At 33.6% G+C, this 23,880-nt stretch overlaps 3 protein-coding genes across 4 annotated transcripts; all 3 read right to left on the bottom strand.

Annotated features, from left to right (window-relative positions):
* Positions 1–7,255: 7,255 nt before the first annotated feature.
* Positions 7,256–8,643, bottom strand: LOC121222626 (coiled-coil domain-containing protein 86-like). Its single transcript, XM_041103773.1, has 2 exons — positions 8,477–8,643; positions 7,256–8,366 (listed from the first exon to the last, which is right to left on the bottom strand). Exon 2 carries the CDS (start codon positions 7,893–7,895, stop codon positions 7,320–7,322), a length of 576 nt encoding a protein of 191 aa, XP_040959707.1. The 5' UTR covers positions 7,896–8,366; positions 8,477–8,643; the 3' UTR covers positions 7,256–7,319.
* Positions 8,644–10,369: 1,726 nt separating this feature from the next.
* Positions 10,370–13,329, bottom strand: LOC121222625 (E3 ubiquitin-protein ligase SDIR1). Of its 2 annotated transcripts, none has more exons than XM_041103771.1 (9): positions 13,091–13,329; positions 12,494–12,711; positions 12,177–12,231; positions 12,037–12,089; positions 11,703–11,931; positions 11,413–11,527; positions 10,947–10,992; positions 10,715–10,840; positions 10,370–10,634 (listed from the first exon to the last, which is right to left on the bottom strand). In XM_041103771.1, the coding sequence occupies exons 2-9, from the start codon at positions 12,569–12,571 to the stop codon at positions 10,515–10,517; spliced, it is 822 nt and encodes a 273-aa protein (XP_040959705.1). In that variant the 5' UTR covers positions 12,572–12,711; positions 13,091–13,329; the 3' UTR covers positions 10,370–10,514. The 2 variants fall into 2 exon arrangements, with proteins under 2 accessions (XP_040959705.1, XP_040959706.1); XM_041103772.1 differs by having other exon boundaries at positions 10,715–10,837; positions 13,091–13,285.
* A 1,318-nt stretch (positions 13,330–14,647) lies between these two features.
* LOC121222624 (aspartic proteinase PCS1) lies at positions 14,648–16,879 on the bottom strand. Its single transcript, XM_041103770.1, has one exon. It carries the CDS (start codon positions 16,830–16,832, stop codon positions 15,492–15,494), a length of 1,341 nt encoding a protein of 446 aa, XP_040959704.1. The 5' UTR covers positions 16,833–16,879; the 3' UTR covers positions 14,648–15,491.
* Between the last annotated feature and the right edge of the window lie 7,001 nt (positions 16,880–23,880).

Below are 23,880 nucleotides of genomic sequence, written 5' to 3'. Positions count from 1 at the left end.
TTGAATTGACCCGACTCAAAACTAACCTCACTTTTCCAATTTACAAATCTAATTTAACATTAATATTAAGGGAAGGGGTGTAAAGTTAAGTTAAAATCAAATTAATTTGGATTAATTGAATAATTAAAAGAGTGTTGAATTGAAATTAACATAAGCATAAAAAAATTTAAAAATTGGGGACCATAAATGAGAAGAAATGGGGAAAAAAAAATACAATAGCAATTCCTAAACTTTAGGGTAGGGAATTGCCTTAAGAAACCGAATATGCCAAAGAAAGAAAGTGGGAAAAACATTGGTCACCCCACAAATCTTATCCAAAATAATTAAATATATTTTGATTGAAATTTGGGTGTCTCAACTTTGTCATTACACTTTGAATGACAACAATAAACCAAATTTGATTTTTGTTGTCAAGTAATTAATATTTATTTGTTTTGAGTTTTATCATGTTGGGTTGATCAAGTAGTATTTTGACCCCAATTTAATTTCAAACAATGACCCAAAAACTTTCTGTTCTTTTGGTAGTTGATCATGGAATCTTAGCTTGTGACCATACCCTATATAAAATATCAATAATTTAGTCTCAATAAGTCAATGTTTTGTCCCTTACTTGGTGTCAATTCCAAATCTCTTGTTTGCAATGTAATTAGAGTAACCTTTCCAAGTTCAATTCTACATTTTTGAAAATAATTTTTTCGATAAATCATAAATCAGGGAGAGAAATGTTGTTCTTAGGACTTGAATTCAGGTCAAACTGAGCCAATCTAATTAGCTCATGTTTTCAGTTTTACTAGGTGAATTAGGTCACTCGATCAATTGATAAATGTAAACATTAGTAATCCAAATTCCAAAATTCTCCAACCCAACATACAAATAATTTATTCTGATTTCGATCCATTTAAACCCAAATTAGCATTAAAGTGGTCCATGGTTTAGGGAAAGCTGACAAGCTATATCCTCCAAAAACTCAAAACAACAATTAATGGCAACCCATTTCTACTTATATCTAACATTTAATTATCATTAGATTTGGGGGTTTAAAACACTAACCCTAAAGTACTGAATCATTAAAACCAAACAAAGTGTTAAAAAGAACAATGCCCCTAAAAGCCGAAATGATGAACACTTTTTTGGGCTAAGCCCTAAACCTGAGAATACCATTGTATAGGACAAGCTCTACCAAAAAGGCCGAACCTTTAGGTCCTTGTTTGGTCAACGGTCACATCAATGACACCCTCCCCAAAAGCTTTTTCACCAATATGATAAAAACCTGAAATTAGCAACATTCCACATGGCACTTCCACATTGGGTGTTCACCTACCAAATGGTACCATTGGTCACATGGGTGGCAAAGGCAAAATAGGACCCCCTCTTCTCAAGAGTTTTAGTAGAGTTATAATTTTACGTTTAATTCAAGAAATTACCGTTTTAGCTCAATTGACATAAGTGTAAGAGAATGTGTATTCAAATATATTAAAATATATTATTTTCTTATTTAAAGGTTAGTGAGAGGTTATAGGGCTATGAGAAGTTATAGACATTGTATCAAAAATAGCAGATATAATAAGAACCTATAATAAGATTAAAGTTTTAAAAAAAATTCAAGAAATTAAAAATTAAAATATGCCATAAGTTTATCTACTTTTCGTAAATTTATAATTTAATTCATATATTTTTATTTTCAGAAATTCAGTCTATTTAAATTTCAGATTTCAAAATACAAGTTTAAATTTGTTAATGTGATATTTTAAAATAAATAAAAAAATACTCATTTAGTAACTATGTAACTAAAAACTTACCTTGTAATGAACCTGAATTTAAAAAATAATAATTTTAACAATGTTAACAATTAGACTTGAATTTTGAAATCTGAAAAATAGAATAACTAAATTCCTAAAAATAAAATTATAAGGATTAAATTCCAAATTTTATGAAGAGTACAATGACTAATGACATCTTTTAACCAATTAAAAAAAATATAAAATGTACCCAAAAAACAATACATAAAAGGGGAGTAGTTCGTAAAATTCGATTTAACCAGCTCACCTCATACTTTAATCGACTTAATTGATCTATTCAAACCGATTTAACGTGGATGGGTTCAATTAATTGAATTGATTAAACCAAAATTTTCTGGGTTTTCTTATAATTTTATCATTTTCTTTTTGAAGTATTAGAAATTCAAATTTAGTTTTCATTACAATTTTATATATTAAATTTTATTTATATTATAAATATATATTTTTGAAAATTAAATACAATATATACTAAAAATCAATTAAACTGTTAGGTTGAATTATGAAAAATCATAATCGATAATTAACCGAATTAACCTATTTTAACAACTTAAAAACCTAATTAACCATCAGTTGAAACCACCCGACCAAATTTTGAATGGACTTTTTGAGAAGTAAAATAACTTTTCTAAGATTAAAGTATGCTCCGAGTCTTTATATTTTTCGTATATTTAGAATTTAATAATTTAACTTTTATTTTAAGGAATTTTAGTTTCTCTACTATTAAAATTTAAAAATGTAAGTCCAATTATTAATATTATTAAAATTCTTCTATTAAATATAGGTTAATTACAACATCATTTTTTTTTGTTACATGATTATCAAGTGAGTTTTTTATTTTATTTTAAAGTGTCACACTAGTAGATTTAACTAAATTTTAAACTTTGAAAAATAAAAAAAAAATCCTAAAAGTACAAAAAGTATAAAAACTTAAAACATAATTTAAATTTTTAATATTTTTGAGCTAAAATAGTTGTTAAAAGCTTAATGAATTAGATGAAAAAAAAACAAGAGAAGGGTTGATGCCTCTGTTCACCTCAATGTATATATAAATATAAATGGAAACACGAAAAAAAATAGGATAAAAGTTGAGAATTTACTATGTGTCCGTCCAACCCGCTTATAAAATATAAAAAATTTTCAGTATTGCATACTAAAAATATCAAAAATTTCATTTATTTAAAAATTTAAATAAAAGATATAACACTAAAATAAACAACTAAATAAAATTTTGGGACTTGGAAGATTAATCTAAAAGAGGGGTCACCATCATTTTCCCAAGTTTTGATGTTTTTGGTAGAGTTGTTGGCACTTAGCCAAGGAAAACTGTTAGGGATGGTGGTAGTGTGGGCTTTTTACCCACATGAGATTTTAGTTAACAAAAGGAAAGTTTTTGGCCATTGGGAGGGACAATAATTGAAGGGTAGAAGGGGTGGTGGGGGTCCCTTTTGTTTTGACATCTCTAAGGGACAATGTCTCAAAAATATAATCATTTATTAGACTATCACTAAACATTGAATTATGGGTACCTTTGCTTTTGCCTTAGATTTGTATGTGGGTATATATATTTGGACCACTACTCACCAAATTCCCCCATTTCTCTTTGCCTTTTTGTGCATTGCATTTGGACTTCACCTTAATTATAATCACATGAACATGGCCCTCGTTAATATGAGGGATGCAATGTGATGTTTTTCTCTCTTAAAATAATGTTATTGGCATGCAAATACGTCTTTTTATGGTTTTTCAATTTATCTATTGGAGCGAATTCAATAACTAATGTTTTGCATTCAGTAGGTCTATTAAATGATTGATATTGGTCACGAATTTTAAAGATGCTCCATACCCAAGGTAAAGATTGAACCATTGACCACTAGTTAAGGTTCTCAGGGTGGGTTTGGATGGGTGATTGGGTGCAGTGCAGTGCGTTTAGCTTACTTTTTATCTCATGCTATAGTATAGCTATAGTATCTAATCACCATCGTTGTTTTTACACTAATCGCAAATAAACTCACCACCCATCCAAACACATCTTCAATTTGTCTATTTGATAATTCTTCATATCATCATTGATGTAAACTTTGTAAAATGAGTTTTTTTTGGGGGGGTGTGGGGGTTGAAATATAATATTGAATTCATGCATATACCTTTGATGTTAAATTATATTTTTCACTAGAATATTTGGCTCAATTTTCTCAACTTTGAGAAATATATTATTGGGCTGAACCATATTACATTAGAAAAGGTATTGTCTATGACTTATATATATTTGGGACCAAAGCCCATTTTTATAGATACCCATTGGAAATCAACCAAGCTCCTTTCGAGGTGTTAAAAATTGGCTAATTTACCAAAAAAAGCTTATTTTTTAAAAAAATTACGGAAATGGGCCGGTTTTTTAATTATTTACTGGAATGGGCCATTTTTCGCGAAATCGCGTCCACGTCAGCGCGATGTCAGGGTACGTGACAGGACATCGCGTCCACGTCAGCGCGACCTGCTGACGTGGACGCGATGTCCTGTCACATACCCTGACATCGCGCTGACGTGGACGCGATTTTGACGCTGATACTCCGTTTGGGTTTTCTGGCTTTTGGGGTTTAGAGTGCAGGCTTTTTAAGGGTTAGGGGTCCCGAAAATTTTTTTTCGAGTTGACGTATCTAGTCAAATAGTGGGAAATCGCTTCTACCAGGATGCTATTTGAGAAGAAATTGTGAAATCGTGGCCTCGTGAATGCGATTTCGCTACAGTGGTCATGTAAGAAATAATTTGTTTTTGACATTTTCTTAGCAAATAGTATAAAATTGCTGATACCAGGATGTTATATGAGAATAAATTGTGAAATCGTACCCTCGTGGATGCGATTTCGCTACAATTGGTCATGTAGGAAATAATTTTTTTTGACGTTTCTGAGCAAATAGTGTCAAATCGCGCCTTCGTGGACACGATTTTGCTACAGTAGCAAGTTTGGGCTGAGGCTATAAATTAGGCAGAAAATGTTCTTAGAATGCATAACTCACAGCAGAAACATTTTAGAGAGGCTAAGAAACTTAGAGTTTCAAAATGAGTGAACGTATTAGTGCTGTTATTTACTACGATGGTGAGGTTTGCCACACTGAGAATGGTGTTGTTTTTTTGTCAGAGAATACGGTACGACTGTCATTTAGCCAAAACATAGATTTGACAGAACTCCGTAAAAGAATTAGGCGTAAAATCTTCGGAACGACGCCAATGAAAGTTCTATCAATGACGTATCGATTTGGTTCTTCTGTTGATCCGGTGACATATGACTCGTTCGACATAAAAGGTGCTCGTAGCTTGGAGGCAATGGTGCAGACTCATCTTGCTAGCGGAGCAACTTATATTGAGTTATATGTACAATTTACGCCGCCAACTGATGTACTTCCGTCCAGTGTTCGAGATGTATACACGACCCCTGGCCGACACTCAGTTAGCGTGTTACAAAATACAGAACAGCCCATGTTCGGTAGCGGTGTCGAATGCACATCCCCCCTAAGACATTCTGTCGGTGGATGGGACATGTACGTCGGTGGCTCGACGTTTGACTCTGGAAATACGAGCTGGGGAACTGCATCAAGTTCTATTGGATGGCAATCTACATCCAATTGGGGACGTTATCAAATGCCCAGAAGAAGGGATGACGTACTACCTACAACATCAACCGGTGAGGGGACGTCGTACGCTGGATATAATTGTGGGTTAGAAGGTGACTCCGATGTGGATCCACCTCGAGAGCCCGGGCCGGATGGTGCAGAGGTGGGATTATTTTCTGAACCGGAGCCTATTCCAACAGAAGGTGAAGATGGTGATAGGAGTGCAGATGATGAAGAAAATCCACGATTCAGAGCATACTCACCTTCAGCCCACATGCATAATGTCGATCTGTCAAATGATGATGCGTTAGAGTTTCCAGATCTACCACACCGGGTACGCGATCGTACAAGTTCGGGGGTAGATCTCGGTGAACTTGAAGTTGGTAATCAGTTTACCAATAAGGATAGTTTTATTGGTGCTTTGAAACAGCATAGCATCAAAAACGGCGTTAATTGCCATGTCGTTAAATCAAAATCTAATAAGTTTGAGGCGAAGTGTGTGGTGCAAGACGGCACATGTTCATGGAAGATCGTCGCTTCGTTAAGGAAGAGGACAGGGTTGTGGGAGATCAAAAAGTACAAAAGTCCACATATATGTGCTGCAGGTACAATATTGAATGTGTCTGAAAAATATTTTTATTTTCCAATGTTGCATTATTTAATGTACTCCCTCCCTCTGTAGGTGTTTCAGAAGATCATTCAAAAATGGATTCAGCTATGTTGGCTAGCTTGATACTGCCCACGATAAAAGCAGATCCTCGGACTTCAGTGCCGGTGATAATTGCCAATATCCGTAGCCAAATGGGGTACACACCCTCTTACCGCAAGGCTTGGATAGCTAAGCAAAAGGCATTGGAAAAGATGCATAGTGGGTGAGACGGTTCATATAATGAAATATGGCAATAGTGTCAGGTGCTAGAGAGATACGTCCCAGGTGCCATCACAGACCTTGAAACGGAACATGCGTACTACAACGGCCGATTGCTACGTAGATGCCAAATGTTCAAACGCCTATTTTGGACCTTTAAGCAATACCGAGACGCATTTCCGTACTGCAAGCCGTTGGTACAAATTGACGGTACCTTCATGTTCGGTAGGTACACTCATCGGCTATTGGTTGCAGTGGCACAGGACGGCGGTGGGAGAATTCTTCTAATTGCATATGCAATAACACCGGGGGAGTCGTCTGATGACTGGGATTTCTTTCTCTCTAGGTTAATGAGGCATGTGTGCCCCCAACCTGATATATTTGTTATTTCAGATCGGGGCGCCGGTATACTAGCTGCATTTGATCGAGAGGGATGCTTGTGGCAGCGTACACACCATAGATATTGCCTGAGACACGTTGCTTCGAACTACTACAGGCAATATCCATCTAAGACGGAACGATGACAAGTGACCAACATGGGTATTTACTGTATAACTGTATTATTTCGTTTGTCAAATTCAATTAGTTTTATTGGTAGAAGCGGTATAAAATATTCACTATGTTCTTATATTGGTAGGGTATGAAATGAATAAAGATCGTTTTCACGAGATGTTGGCAATCTTGCGATCCCAAAACGGAGAAGGGGCGGACTACCTTTGCAACATACGTTTCGAACAGTGGGCACAAGCATACGACGGAGGCCTACGATATGACCATATGACGTCGAACCTGGCAGAATGCATAAATTCTGTTCTTAAAGGAACGCGCCATCTACCGATAACAGCGATTGTGCGAGAGACATATTTCTGTTTGGCGGCGCTATTTCCAAAGCGAGCAGCAACTTATGCAGGCCAGATGTAGGGTGGGCATGTATGGTGCAGTAAGGTAGTTCAAGAAATTAACAATGCGAATGCGAGGGCAAAATTTCTATGTGTATTACATCGTCATAAACTTCTATTTCATTACATCAAATGATAAATTTTAACACGGTAATAAATGTCTATGACCGGGGGATTCGGTTCCACATGGCGGCCGTCGACGGTTACGCGCTGGATTCCTCCTTCCTCTAGCTTCCGACGGCGGTTGTTCTTCTTCGGGTGGTGATTGTTGTTCTTCCGATTCGGCATCTGCTTGTCGAACTTGGGACGATGATCCACCTTCAAAGAATAGTGTATGTGGAGGTGTTTGCATCATGAACGGCGACGGAGTTTGAAAGCCATGCGTTGCTGGAGATTGGTAGAAAGGAGAGCTCCCCGACGGCCCCCCTTGCGACCCTTCCTGCGCGGATGGCCTAGTTATCGGTGGTCCGCTCAGTATTACAGGAAATGGAGCTGATCCGGGCATTTGGCTCCAACCTGTCATATGATTCGGAAAAGGATACATGTACGGGTTAGAGTATATATAAGGGCTAGGAAACATACCTGGCATCATAGGGAAAGGCGATTGTGTGGGTATCATCTGTTGAATTGCTGCGTCAGGTGACTGCGTCGGTTCTCTCGTTGGGGACGGTGATTGCATGGCCGCTGATGATGAGCCGGGTGAATGTCTGGGCCTCATTGATGGGCTGCCCTAGTACTCTTATCCCCTTGGATTTAGAGGCTCGCGCCTTTCCCTTCCGACACGTATTTACCGTTGCCTCTCCTCTGGCATAAGTAGATACGACTTCCCATGGATCTTAAACCATGACATGTATTCTGGAACGTACGCTAACTCGGGAACGATGATTTGTTCCCAAGTAGGTAGATATTCATGCCGATTTTCCCACATTTTCGTGTACTCTGACCAGTATCTAGGCCAATCCGTACCTAATAGCCGAAGGTCAATTTTGTGGTGCTCGTCAAACACCTCAGGGTCCGCAGGAATCGGTTGTCTACATCCAAACTGTCGTAGGACTCTATCTGTCTGGTGGGGCTCCACGGTTGCGTAGTTGATCAACACCACTTTCATGTGCCAAGCGTTCAGATTTTACAAAAACTCTTCCGGGATTACTGCCCGGATTGCCGGATCCTCGTATGGTGTCCATTGAAACTACATGAACATGATAGAAATTTTACTTATATACATAATACTAAATAGTAAATACTAAATATCAATCCACTAGCGAATGTATGGAAATATCTATTTGCAATAATACTTACTTCTGCTTCCGACCGTTGGTCCAATAGAAGCCGTATATCTTCAAGTTCAGACGGTAATCCATGATAACTCGCCGGATGGTTCCACCTAATTAAATAAATTTTTAGCATACTTTTATTCTTACAAAATCTACATAACAATTTCAAAATGTAATATAAAATTTACCTCGTTACGAGTGGGAATGTATATGGATGGTTCACTCGAGGACGTAAAATGGAAAGCGAAACCGTGCCCATGATTGCAGTAGTAACAGGCATCCTCCGATTTTTGCTCTCCTCGGTTTGGTCGCCTTGCACATCTCCCGATATAATGTTGCCAAGACGGCTGACCCCCAACTAAATTCACCGGCTGCTCTAAAATCAACGAGTTTTAGCAGCCACCTTAGATGTACACGGCTCCGTGACGTGTCGGCCATGAGATAGCCTCCAATTGTTTGAAGAATGTATGATCGAGCATATCGTATTCTTTCAATTTCGGTTGAATTTTCATTCAGATCGGGGAAGGTGGCACGTAACCAGCCCATCTCCACCTTACCTCCATCCATTTTATCCGGAACGGCGCCTAAAAGCTCGTAGCACACCGCCTCCCAATTGCTAGATTAGGCAGACCCAGTCACTGGGTGCCCGTCCACCGGCAATCCCAAATGCAGATGGACATCTTCTAGAGTGATAGTGCACTCTCCACATGGAAGATGAAATGTGTGCGTCTCAGGTCTCCACCTCTCGATCAACGCACTGATCAGTTTCGACTCCAACTTGCATCCCTGGCCTACCGTCGCCACGTGCCAAAATCCCGCTTCCCGCAGGTAGTTCTCTACTAATGGTGATGGAGAAGCATGCATATTCCGAATATTGCATTCCAATACCCGATCTTTAGCCTTTTATAACAAAAAATAATTTAATAAATATCTAAAAATACATAAATAAAAATATCTTAAATAAAATTTAAAATTTAAATTTAATACTTACCATGTTCATTTTCTCCACCGATATGTGATTCTTATCAAGACGAATCAATGATCCCGCCATTGTTGAAAATATTAAAAATTTTAAAATTATTTTTTAAAAAATAAAAAATTTTAAAATTTGCTTAAAATAATGAAATTTAATGGAAAAAGAAATTTAATATGGATTTGGAGATTTTTTGAAGGAAATTGAGAGGATTTTGGAAGGAATCTGAGAGTTTGAGAGAATTTTTGAAGGAATTTGAGAGAATTTTTGAACGGGATTGAGAGAATTTTTGAAGGAAATTGATATTGAATTTGTTTGTGAAAATAAAAGGGGTGGGGGGTCTATATAGTAAAAAAAAATTGACCGTTGGGGGGGGCAACGGTCAAAAAATTGACCGTTGGGCACTGCACGCGCGCGTCCACATCGCGTCCACGTCAGCGCGACCTGCTGATGTGGAAGGAAATCGCTTCCTCAAGGACGCGATTTCCTTCCACGTCAGCAGGTCGCGCTGACGTGGACGCGATGTCCTGTCACGTACCCTGACATCGCGCTGACGTGGACGCGATTTCGCGGAAAATAGTCCATTCCGGTAAATAATTAAAAAACCGGCCCATTTCCGTAATTTTTTAAAAAAATGGGTTTTTTTTGGTAAATTAGCCTTAAAAATTGGCATTATTGTACAACATATTGAAAAATATTATAAATAATTAGTAAAAATTAAATTGAGGTAGTACGAGACAGTATGGAGATGAATGTATCGATCAACTATGAAGGTGATAGTAGTTTGCAAAAAGAACAATAACTTATTTGGCCTTCTAATTTTTAAAAAAATTAAATTGAGATAGTACGAGATGGTATGGAGTTGAATGTATCAAACAACTATGGAGGTGATAGTAGATTGTCAAATCCACAAAATGCAAAGATAAAAGCATAACAACAGTCCACTTCGCTTTGTAACATCAAAAATAGATCATTGCACTACTTGTTAGTTGACGATGATCATTGGTCATCAAGTAATTACAGCCCTTCAACCAATAAATTAATATAATTTATATAAGCACGTACGTGAGATACATCGATGAACAGGTAATTAAACCATGTAAGAAGCGTCTATTCCACCGGGTTCCTGCCATACAGATCCTGCTCGGAATTTACAAACAGGGCACGTACCTTGTTGTCGTAGCCACGGGTCGATGCAATTAGCATGGAACTGCAGTTGTACATCGTTAACTTGCATAAGGTTATATAACATCATACAGCATAACATTTCATAGGACATTCAATATTTACCTGATGCAAACAGGGTAAACTGCGGATAAGATCGCCGGCATTAACTTGCTCCAAGCAAACACTGCAGGTCAATTCATCATCGGAGCCCTTCTTGATGCTGACTAGATTGGTAGAATCCTGCCTCTTCTACCGAAGACAATAAATTACTGAATTATATCCGTTTACACCACCCATTCAAACAAAGAAAGCATAACCCAAGGTGAATAAGGAAGAGCGGAGGCAGTAACATTACCTGAGGTGAGTTAGAAGATGACGCTTGTTGCATTGAAGGGTCATTGCTGCAAGCAAAACCGATTTTTTCATAAGGCTATTAGCTTATACACCAAAACAATGTTCTATCAACCGAATGATTAAACACCTTAAAACAATAAACCATAAATAGCTTTCTAAAAATTGTCTTTGGATGTATCTAAGCATCACAACAATAACTTCACACTCAAAACTTATAGCCCCATTGACAAACTACAGCATTAACAATTGGCATCAGATGATTCACAGAAAAAGCTTGGGAATGTTACACAGCCAGAAGAGACCCAAGATAATGCTGCACGTGCAGCACAGACATAAAAGGACAACCAAGCCTTTGTTTAACATTCACTTGTTAACGAGACAGCTGATGAATGCATCGTTACTTACAATTCCTTTTTATGCTCTTGAATGATGAAAACCAACAATAAACAAAGAAAGTAGATACTAACCTTTGAGGAGCAGAGACCTTATACTTGTGAACTGGAAGGGCATTTATCTCTTCATCGCTCATTGAAGAGGAGCTGGGGCCATTGCCGGAATCAAGTGCTCTCAAAGTTTCATAATCTAGTGACAAATAACTACTCGTCAGAATTAGGATGCACTAAACTGAGAGGGAGGAGGACAAACAAACAAAAGCTGTCCTAGCTAAGGTTTTTCAAATTTACAATTCCAAGCCACTCATGAATCAAACTACGAAACTCGAGAAATTCATTATAAAACCAAAGTTTAAACACCATACCAAGATCGTCGAATTCTTGGTCAAGAAGAGCAAGTTGCAATCTTAGGCCTTGTAGACGCCCTCTGGTTGCAAATGCAATTGATGGTGGCATATGTAACCGTAGTTCAGTATGACCCAAAAGTGCACTTGCTGCTGCGGCATGGGCTTGTGCTTGAGCTTGAAGTTGTTGACAGGTCGCATACATTCTTAACGTTGTTGCCATAAAAAACACCCCAAGCACCAACCAAAGCTACATGAATAGAGTAACATAAAAAAGTGCATTAAATTAGTTCAACATTGTGAACCAAACATGCAAACACCATTAGAAACTTAGCTACTTAGCGAAGGAAATTACCAGAAAATTAGGTGACAACTGCTGCGAATTCAATATCATGAATAGCAAAAGTACTGTTTTAACAAAGAAAAATATCAGAAGCAACTAACCAAGAAAAATAAAAGAGAGAAACTAACATGAACACAAAGCAATACCAATACCTGTAACGAGAAACACAAAAGAGTTGGAATTAACAGGACGTCCTGCATGGACACGCTAAGAACCAATCGACTTAAATTAAAACATATTTATCGAAAAAAATCCATTACAATCAAGAATGAACAAACTGTAACTGCAATTCAAAAAGCCTAAGTTGCTAATCATCAAAAGCATGTTTAAGCTCAAATTGCAATAACGAGTAACAGCAACTTGAACGAACCGGTTTTCACCACCAATTCGAACCATATAAGCCTAAAGGCAATGATGTATCATGACTATAACAATGGAAACTCAAGTGTTCGAAGTAATAGTAACATACCACGGTACGCCTCTCCGGAATAAGCACAGGAAATCCACTCTCTAAATCCGATCGTGACCCTCGGAAAAAGAAACTCATTGTTGTAGAAAACAAAATTCACCAGCTCAACTAAATACAATCAATAATTGAAAACAAAAACACAAAAAGGGTTCCCGAATTTTCAAATCTCAGCAGAATAGAGGAATTAACTTTACTATATTGAATCCTCAAGAAAGAATCTGCACAAATTAAATAACATTTAATCAGAAAAATCAATCCAATCATTTTCAATTCTCATTTCCTATAATTTCCTGTATATTTTAATCAAAATTCAAATAAATCCTTCAAAAATCCACCGGATATCTTCTTAAAAACAGTTTAAAAAAAAATGGAAATGGTTCGGAATCAAATTTAATAAATTTTACATTTGTTAATCGAACAACAAATGTTAATTCAAAAAAATTCCAACGGAAATTATCTAAAAGATCCTAATCACTAATTAATTACATAAATAAGTGTCTTGAACTAACAGATCCGTATTTAATAAACTAAAAGCTTTCAAATAATCGAAAATTTTGATGAGAAATGACGAAACGAAAGAGGACGAAGCTGACTTACGGAGATCGGAGGATGAAACGACGCCGGATACGGTTCCTCTTTGAAAATTGTAATGTCGACGATATTACCTGCAAAGATCAAAGGACTGAGCCTGCAAAGGAGCGAGTTCACTCGAACGAGTTAGGCTTTTTCTTGCCTAACGCCTTTCCTCGTCACCTTGCAAACAAATTTTTTTTTTTTTGGATTTCTCTGGTCTGAACGAAGAGTCGAAAACGATGTTAACTATCTTCCTAAACGACACCGTTTCGCCTTTTTTTGGATAATTACAAATATAGCTTCTAACTTTTTATCTAATTTTTCACATTAATTCTCGACCTTTGTTGATTGTTCTATTTGAGTTCTCTTTTTATTTTAACACTATTATTTTCACATAGTGTTTTTTTTCTAAAAATAATTTTGTTATAATTTAAATCGGCTAATTGATTGACTTTTTTCTTGACCGACATAATCAAATCGGTCTAACATTGATCGATTAAGTCTATTAAATTAAATCGTGTTACATTTAGGTCAGGGGTGTAGTAAAAAAAGACAACCAAAACATTTGCTCCCTTGATTAAATGAAAAAAATAGCAGCTTTGGTCCCTTATACTAGAGGTGTTTAAGCTGCTGGGCTAGACCCGAATTTATAATTTTTAACTTTGAATAAGCTTGGAATCCTATTTATATTAACATTTTTATATATTTTTAATTAAATTTTTTTAAAAATTAACTATTTTTAAACAAAAAAATGGGTCATTTGAACAGTTTGGTCTCGGACTCTTGACACGGATCATAAACACCTCTATCCAATATTCTGACACATAAGTTAACAAAATTCTTAGAATAAGGACTGAAGTGAAAAAATTATAAAACTATTAAATCCTATAGATGAAATTTACCCTTTTTTATTTTTAGATTTAGACAAACAAGGCACTGTCAGAAGCAGAGGTAACAGCCGAGGTAGTGGAATATATTTGTCTTTCTGACTGAATTTCTTTTTCTTTTTTAATTTTTAATTATAATTACAAAAAAAAAAATTTAACTGAGGTGGGTCCTATAGTTTCGCACGTGTCGACATATGATATTGACTTACTGATTAAAAGCCTGGTTAGTAGATGCACACGTGCTTTCTCGAAATGGTATCAAAGATTTTGATAACAAGGGTCCACCACACTTCGTAAAACCTGGAAAGTACCCAATCCTAGCCTTCTCCTATTAAAAGAAAATCATTAAAGGCAGTCAACTGATTTTGAATCTCACTATTTATTTAATTTTTTTACATTAATTATATAATCTTAAAAATTCAAAATCCATTCATATCAATATCTATATTAATGTAATGAGATTCGTTGAAGGGTCGGCCCTCTTTTAGAAGAAGTCTTTAAAGTATCATCCATTAAATAGTTGGTCAGATCCTTAAACAGTAAAGGTAATTTCGAGTTTCGTTTCCCTACTTTGAAGAGAGTCTTAATGGGTTCATAGAGTTAGTAGCAACACCTAACCACCAATGGTTGCTCGACAGAGAGTTGATCCATTGGCAAGATAAATCTCTATAATATAACTCAATACAAATTTAAATTAATTCGAAATCTTTTTTAAGGTAAAATCATTAATTCATTCGATGAATGAAATCATACAATTAAGAAAAAAATTAGCAAACACTCGTTGTAGATGACGAATGACAAACTCCATCAACACAACAAAAGCTTTAGCCTCAGCATCAATAGAACATTATGACACGTTGACAATTGGCTTTATCACAACTCAAGCACGACATATTTGGAGTAATTGCCTGCACTTAAATACGATAAGGAAATCAACCTCGGATGGTCCAAAGCGACGAGGAAAAATTGACAGAAGAATCGAACATTCGTCAAACTAGAAAGGACGGCAACAAAATCATCTCTAAAATCACTTGTAAAACTAATATTACATGCATAAGTAATATTAAAAAACGTGCTACAAGAGCAAACAAAAACTTTTAAAACTGAAAACTTAGTAAACAATGAAAAAAATAAAACTTAAGATAACACGAGTCCAAATTGACATATAAAATTATTTATTATTTTGAAATACTCTCAAAATAGAAACATATAGGTAAAAAAAAATTAAACCATATAATTAATACTACACAACAATATCTGATGTAAATATATTTTTGCGACTAACACGAAAAATTACAAATATATTTTTCAATATATATTTATTTAATATTACCCTTAAAAGCCTCGACATAGATTTAGAAAATCAAATTTTTAAAATATTTTTATTTACATAAAAAAAAAGGAAAAGAAAAGAAAAGAATCCCATGCTTTTCCAATCATGACCATACATTGTCCGATCAATGGTCCACCTTCCATCAAAACAGGTGGGCCGTAGATTGGACGATGTGGGATCCATCCAAAATCCTTTCACAACGTTTTTACATTCTTTTTTTGTGGGGCCCTAAGGGTCCAATACCAAGCTTTTGACCTGCAAGATCACATCTGATCTCAGCAAATCCAACCCTTGATTTCACCAAATCGAATTCCATCCACACGTTTTGTTGATGATGATGGCCAATCACGAACGCTTCGATTCCTAGGAGATCAGAGTTGCCAAATGTGAAGCAATACACTGAATCACTCCCTTTGTTCATATCGGGTACCCGGTATAATAGCCTCTCGCCCGATACACTCATCTCAGCTCCTTGAAACATTAGACTAACTCGCGGTAAATTCGAGAAACTTGGCCGAGACAAACCCATGACCCGATAACATAAATCCATCGCCCCTTGGAATACGAAGTTCGGATCGTTGTAAACTTGTAAAACCCTTCTCGTTTGTTGTAAAAACTCGTTTCGTAAAGCGGTGTAAACCGGACCCATTAAGAAAGTAAATTGGGTACCCGAGTCGACCATTGTTTGGCCCGCACCGGTATGATCGGGTACAAAAGCGGATCTTGGTAGGTCTAATATTTTATTCCCAACTTTAATACCTTCTAATTGAACCGTATATGCAACTCGGTCGTAGTATGGTAACGGGTCGGATATTTGAATTAAAGGAGTATAATTCAACTCCCCAAGCCACGAAAATCTCGCGTCACCGAGGAGTAAAACCCCGGAGGAGTCGAAACCCGATATGCAATACGAGAATTTGGGGAATCCCATTTGACTAACGAAAGATAACGACCCGCGGTTCATGCCCATTAACCCGGTTGTTTTGGAATCTTCCTCCGAATTTGAGCTGTAACCCGAATCCATACACCCGAATAAAAACCCGGGTTGGGTCGAAGATCCGATTACGAAATTCTCGTGCGCGAGATTTCCTTCTATTGATGAAGCGTCGGCATAAGAGACGGCCACGTGACATAGTTTATTATTCGGGTCGCATGAAGCGGGAACGGGTAAGTCACGTGTACGGGTTTTGCAAACCGGGGAACCACAAGGGACGGGTTTGTAAGACTTGGAAACTTGAGGGGTGAAAACGGAATTCAAATTCGGCGTTTTCTTACAGTGAAGCCACGAAAGTTCACTCCCTGTATCCAGTACCATCGTAACATCCTGCGGCGGCGACCCGACGGTTAGTGAAACCGTTAGAGTAACGTTATGGTGGAAAGCAAGCCTGTTGGTGGCAGCACTGACGGCGTAAGTGGATAGTGGACGGTGACCGCCGTGGGTTTTTCTGAGTGGTAAAAACAGTGTTTGGTTGGAAGGAAAAGAAAAGATTTCACGGAAAAGAAGAAGGAAAATCGTGAAGTGAAGAAGGAAATGAAGAAAAGACATTGATTTTTTTTTTCACTTTTTCTGTTCCTTTTTGAGTTTTGTTACGTGAAAGTGTTTGAATGGTTTTTGGATCCTTAAATACTACTAGGGTTATGTCGGAAGATTACCAAAACCATTAATTTAACTTTTATTTAAAAAATAAAAAAATGACATGCTGTTTTTTCGTGGTCGGATTGGTTGGATTGAGAATTAACTAATACATTACTTTAGAATAAGGTAAAAAGTTAATTGACTTGTAAAATGATATAGATTGGTTCAATCCATTTTAAATCGATTGAATTTGTGGTTAAACCGACAATTGATTTTAAATTATTTATGAATTTTTAATAATTTATTTAATTTTGACTAGATAAATTGGTCGAACTGAAAATCGGTGGTATAGCTGATTCAACCATCAGTACAATTTCAAATAAAATTGAAACCTTACCTTATGTTTGAATTTATTAATTCTAATTTTTTTGCCAAGTAAAATTAGGATTATATTAACTGTAATTGTGATTTTACTTATAACCTCTTTAAAGAATAATACAATAAAAAATAAAATAAAATATTAAAAATAATAAAGAATATTTTTTAAAATTTTATTAAAATTTATATAAATATACAAAATGACAAAATAAATAAAAATAATGTGAATACAAGAATTTTTCAAATTCTAGAAACACACCCAAATCATAAAAAAAGTAGCTTTATGCTTATTTTATTTTAGAATATATATTATATTCTTATTCTAATTTCAATTCAATTCGAATTAGTTGTCATATATCAATTCGAACTCATGTTTTTCGGTATTTAGAATAATGTTTATATTAATCGAACTAAGACTCATCGATTCCATATCAATTCAATCTCATATTTTTCTGTATTTACGACAATACTCATATCAATTGAGTTAAAATTCGATCGTTAAATTTTAAAATTTTTATTGTCGGTAAAAAGGTATTTTAAAAAATTCAAGTAAGAATTTTATTTTTTTTAATTTTACAATAATGACAAATATTTAGAGGGATGAGTTGTCAACTAGGTTCAAAAGATGATTATGATGGTAGTTATCACTTTACATCAAAATATTTGAAATAAAAAACTCACTCAAGAAATGAAAATGGACAAATTCCTTTTTACTATTAAAGTTTGATCAATTTTATTTATTTTAAAATATCATATTTGTAATAAAAATAATGGTATTTATTTCTTTTATGGGCAAAATTTTAACCACTTATTTAGAAAAAAATATCTATGTCAACTAGGTTGAGTAAAACAAAAGGTTTAATTTTATTTGGTAAAAAAAATTAATTTCTTTTGTTTTTATTCAATTTTTATAAAATAACTATTTGGTATTTGAATATTCTTTTAATTAAGCATCTGAGTTTAATTTCAATTTTTAATTTGATACTCGATTTCTTATCCCAATTAACACCTACATTTTTTTTACTGAAGCGTAAGTCTCAAACATTTATTGGGTCACACGATGCTATTTGATTAAATTGATACAGAAAAAATTTCTTTTTTCTTCAAAACTGGTTTGCAGTAGATGTCTGGTTTGTACTGGAAAAGTGGGAATTATTTTTAATAAAAAAGTATGGAATACAGCACACTTTTAGTGCTTTGTGTATGATTTTGACATATGATGTATATGGAATTGCGAGCCTTTTGTCTGGCTGCATAAATTATAATTATTTTGTTATTTTTTACCCAATTAATTCAAAATTTAGTTGAGTATAAACTTGATTAAATAAAATTAAATTTGATTCAAAACTATACAATATGGAAATTTGGTGGTTTGACCAACATAATATTTTTATTTATTACGAATGGACCGACATGGTTGGTTTGGGGGGGGGGGCAAATAAAGTTGGGTAATTTTTAATTTAGAGGCATGAAACCTGGAAAAACGAAAGAGCTTTAATTTAATTTTTTTATAATTTAATTTTGACTTTTTTACTTAATTTTAATTAAATAGATAAGCTAGTAATTAATTCTTGACAATGACACTTAATTATGAAAGGTTGAAAAATACTTTCGGCAAAGAGACACATCTGCCTTTGGAAAAGTCCATTTCTTCGGAAGCCAACTTTTTTTTTTAAGGTTTCAAGGATTTATTTCTAATTTATAGCAATTAATAATTTAATATAAAAATTGAAAAATGTGAAATATAGTTGGTAGATATGCAGTTCAAGTAATATCATATTTATAAATTTGCGTGTTATAAATCTTAAGTTGATGGTTCGAGTCTGTTCGTATATAGTTAACTTACATCATTATTATTATTCATTATACGAACACCTCTCTATTAAGTTTTTACAAGTCATATCTCTACTAATCGAGACGCTCTTCTTCCGTGAACGTAATCCCAACATGGAAATAATACCTAACCATTATTGAGAGTTCAACAGATTGCCAAAAAAATAACAATTTAAAATTTTTTATCAAAAGAGTCGCCCTCCTGAACAATAATATTGAATCACTATTATTACCAACAAGCTTAACTATTTTTATTTTTATAACTACTTTACAAAAAATATATATAACCACTAAATCAAGTTATTTAACTTAATTAATAATTTTAAAATTTATATTTGTGTATGTAATGCAAGTATATTTGTATTATATTAATATACATTTTATAATTAAACAATTAGAAACTGAACTGTATATATGAAATTATTTTTAAAAAATTAATAAACCAAAAATGGTATATTGGAACTAGGAGCCAATTTATAAATTTTTTTTAGGGAGGGTGAAAATTAATTATAAAATTTTGAGAGGTCAACATAATTTTATAGTTTTATATTTTATAATTTCATCATTTGTAAGGGTTTAAAAAGATTTTTTTTCCTATTTTTGAAAGGATCAAATTACAATTTCATCATATATTAATTTACAATGTCATTATTTATGAAAGAATTGAAATGATAATTTTTCATTTTTGGAGGCCAATGCCCCTATCTACCTCTCAAACACACCCCTCTCAGAACATAGGATATCATTATGTACCAAAAATATATATATGTCTATCGATATTGTTAGAGTTATGTGACCTGAATCCTGTTTGATTCGGCTTGAAAAGTTTGAGGTGTAACTCAGTTAAAGAAATAAAATAGAGAGGCAAAATAGGGGATCCCGTTTGCTACACAAGTTGAATCCGTATAGGATTATACTTCTTCTATTAGACATTGATTATAACAAGGTTGTTTAACCCTTAAAACATGTGTTGTTGAAAACCTCTTGTATTGTTGTTTTTCAACATTATTAAATTTCTCTTCCTCTGCCCGTGATTTTTTCCTAAAAAAAAATTTTCACATAAATCTGTGTGTTTTTATTTATTATTATTATTTTGTGATCATTCCTACTGTCATTATCAATATATAATATAACAGATACGATATTAGTAAATTGGTATACATTTTTTATTTCACATAGCAATCAAATCCATTAATCATGGCATGAAAGATGAAATTTTCTATACAATTTATGGTGCATTTAATAATTTGATAAAATGTCAAAACCCATTATTTATGTTGGTTCAATTTTTTGTGAAGAACATTAAATTTTTTTTTAATGCAGCACTTAAATGTAACAAAGAAAATGACTATACTAATAAAATTAGGCGGAGGCAAAACCTATGGATACCATTGATTCTTCTATTAAGAAAGTTTACAATTTCTTTTAAAAAAAATTAAACAAGTTATTGAGTTTTAATTCGATTAGTATGATTTTTATTATCAATACAAAAAGACGTGAATTTGAGTGTGCTAAAACACATTTTCTTTTTATTATAAATTAGAGAAGAATTATAAATATTTTTAGATATTATATAAAAAATAACAGATATTATCAGAATCTTCAATAAAATTATTAAAAGAATAAACAAACCAACCTAATTTCTTTTCAATTTTCTACAGTGTTTGATCACTAAATTTTAGAAAATTAAAGTCAGAAAATATACACTAATTTCAACTGTTGGCTGGCAAACATATAAATCTTTCACTATCTATCCTTGCATGCAAAATTTATGACAATATTTGTCTTTCAATAAGTAGGTTTTACACGTTTTCTCCATAAAACAGACATTTATTTTTTGTCACTTCATGTAAAATCTAAGGACGTTTTTGCTTCAATGGTCCATTCTACTAAAAATTAAAAAAAAAACATTAATTTTGTAAATTAAAGCTAATTTTTTGATCCATCCAAATTAATCCAAATGTCTTATTACAGTCCATATAATTTTTTTGTTTTCACTTGATGCCAATTTATTCTTTAATTGGTGGATAGCAAGATTAAAGATGGTGACCACTCCATTATCATCGTCAAAAGAATAGTTCATTTGTTTTGTTCTTATTTGAAGAAAAAAAATATTTTCAACATATTAAATGTTAGAATTTTAATTTGGGAGTTTCCATTTTAAAGTGAGTAAAGAATATTCTCATTAATTATATCATACGTTTTAAATTATGACTCGAATTTTAAATTATTTCTCAAACATTAATATGTTTTAATTGAGCCCTTAAAGTATTGGTGTTGTATCGAAATGTCTTTCTATCAGACTAGTCATCAGCTTAAGCATTAAATGTTAACTCGGATCTGATGTGAGATGTTTTTAAAATACATAGATCAAAATTTAAATACGTTTGCACCCATCACATGAACAAGTTGGATTTGACAGGTTGAAAAAAAAAATGAAATAGCCTATTGAATTTAACGACACTACTTGTGGTTTTCTAAGATGTCATATCCAAGTTATTCGTGTAATAGGTATATATGCATATTCAAAATTTGATCCATGTATTTAAGTATACTCAATGTCTAAACCGAGTTGGCATTTAATGCATACTTTGACTTTAAGCTAATAGAAGGCCCTGAATGATACAATTTTGATACTTTGAGGATATAATTAGAACATTTTTAAGGTTTAAAGATCAATTTAAAATCTAAACCATAATTCAAGGAAGTTTTGAGCAATTAACCCACAATTATATATATGTAAGCATTTATGCACGTGATACGAGGCTAAAACTTAAGTCTAGCAAACCACGTAGTCTTAGACGATTTGTTTATTTCAAATCTGCCTAAGTCAACCTAACTCTCGATAGATAATAATTCTCTCAAAAATTCTCTAAGGCGCCGAAATAAAGTGGAAGCAAACTCAAAAAACAAAAGGAGCTCAAATCGAACAAGAAAAACCACAAGAAAGTAATGCACACAAAATATTTGAGTAAATATGTAACACCTCTAACCCATATCCGTTGCCGGAATAGGGTTTCGAAGCACTACCGAAGTTTATTGATCAAACATGCAGAATTCTCAAACATTTCATATCATCAAAACAAGTTATCAAAGCATCATTTTAATCCAAATTGTAAACATACCAAATCCAAATCAATTTACCTAGTTCATGAGCACTTAAACATAGAATTAAATTCACATGCATCTATGTAAATTTAGTTCAATGTACCATGCCATAATATGGCTTCAAAAACAAACACATATTTATATGTATAAAACCAACCAATATTAAACTTATAATTTACATCCAATCCACAAAATAACTATTATTTAGACATCCTAGGTACATGCCGACACAAAAGGAAAATATCACCACATTTGAGTTCGGGATCATTATTGGATGTTGAATCGGCGATCATAAGTTAAGTACTTAACCTGCGCACAGAAAACAAAACCATACGCTGAGTAAAAACTCAGTTGTATTTCTATCATCCGAATATTTAAAGACAAGATAATATAATAGGTATAGTTAATTTATAAGGACATATTAATGTCTAGTATCATGACTATCATTTTTCATTTATTAAACAATATCCTAATTCATACAATTGCTATATAAATGGTTATTCACATATCAAACCATATTTATTCGTACAATAACATTAGTCATTCAATACTCAATTCATGAATGCATCATTTCATACCATATTCAATTCATGAGTATATAACTCATTTATTCCATGTATTGCTAACATATTTACATTCTATTTTCAATTCACTATATCACTTCCATTTCTCATACCATGCCATTTCAATATCAATTATAGAACTTTATTATTTATTTACCCCTATTAACACGACTCAGACTCGGACGGATACATGGATCCAACCAACACATTAGTTTGGTACCCAGTGCCTCATCGGATAATCCGAAGTAATATGCGCCCAGCGCTATATAAATTTGTCACCTAGTGTCTTATCGGTTAAACTGAAGTAAATTGACACCCAGTACCTCATCGTCTCGAAGTCGAAGAAATTCCTGAACTCTTCCAATCTTATGGCATGCCATCTATATCTGACTCAGTCCGATACAATTAGTCGAGTTCCAATTCACTTTCCAAATACAACAAATATCCAAATTTTACATTAACATGTATATTCATCTCAATTCAGTAATCAATACATTCAATATATATCTACAAATTCAATCCATTCAATCAATTTTTAATTCAATTCAATGTCAAAGTGCCAAATACTCACATCAATACTTACCATATGCATTAAATAAAAAAATACAACAATTAATAACTAGTTTCGGATTATAGAAATACAAACCAGGAATTTTGAGCTATTCGACGTCGACTTTTTCTTTCCCCTTTTTAATCGAGGATTCCGATACGACGTTAGCTACAAAATTAAAACAATTAAAATTCATCAATACAACACAATTCAATTTCATATTGCATATTTCAATTTTTGCTCAATATTTTCCTAATTTTCAATTTAGTCCCTAAACGAGACTAACTTTATTTATTTACAATTAATCCTATATTTTCACATAAATTTCACTTTAATCTAAATTTAACTCCCTATTTTCACTTAAATCCCTAAATTTCAAAATTTTCACAATTTAATCCCTATTACTAAAAATTTACAATTTAATCATTTTTCATTTCTAACTTAAAAATCTATCAATTTAATCCCTAATACTAAAATTATTCAACATTAACAACACTTAAAAACTTAATAATTGCTAAAATTTCGACATGGGTCGGGTAATACTTAACACCAAGATTCCAAAAACATACAAATTACAATAAAAAAG

The sequence above is a fragment of the Gossypium hirsutum genome, chromosome D10 (genome assembly GCF_007990345.1).
Source record: "Gossypium hirsutum isolate 1008001.06 chromosome D10, Gossypium_hirsutum_v2.1, whole genome shotgun sequence".
Lineage (NCBI taxonomy): Eukaryota > Viridiplantae > Streptophyta > Magnoliopsida > Malvales > Malvaceae > Gossypium > Gossypium hirsutum.
The sequence above is the reverse complement of the archived record's forward strand: the minus strand, read 5'-3'. Positions and strand labels throughout refer to the sequence as shown.

Excerpts from the sequence above, each read along its gene's own strand:
- LOC121222626 (XM_041103773.1), bottom strand. The coding sequence starts at position 7,895 with ATGAGGCCCAGACATTCACCCGGCTCATCATCAGCGGCCATGCAATCA.
- LOC121222625 (XM_041103771.1), bottom strand. The coding sequence starts at position 12,571 with ATGAGTTTCTTTTTCCGAGGGTCACGATCGGATTTAGAGAGTGGATTT. Across the intron at positions 11,528-11,702 it reads CCAAGAATTCGACGATCTTG|ATTATGAAACTTTGAGAGCA; the intron begins GTATGGTGTTTA and ends ATTTGTCACTAG. Across the intron at positions 10,841-10,946 it reads CATCTTCTAACTCACCTCAG|AAGAGGCAGGATTCTACCAA; the intron begins GTAATGTTACTG and ends TGTCTTCGGTAG.
- LOC121222624 (XM_041103770.1), bottom strand. The coding sequence starts at position 16,832 with ATGTCTTTTCTTCATTTCCTTCTTCACTTCACGATTTTCCTTCTTCTT.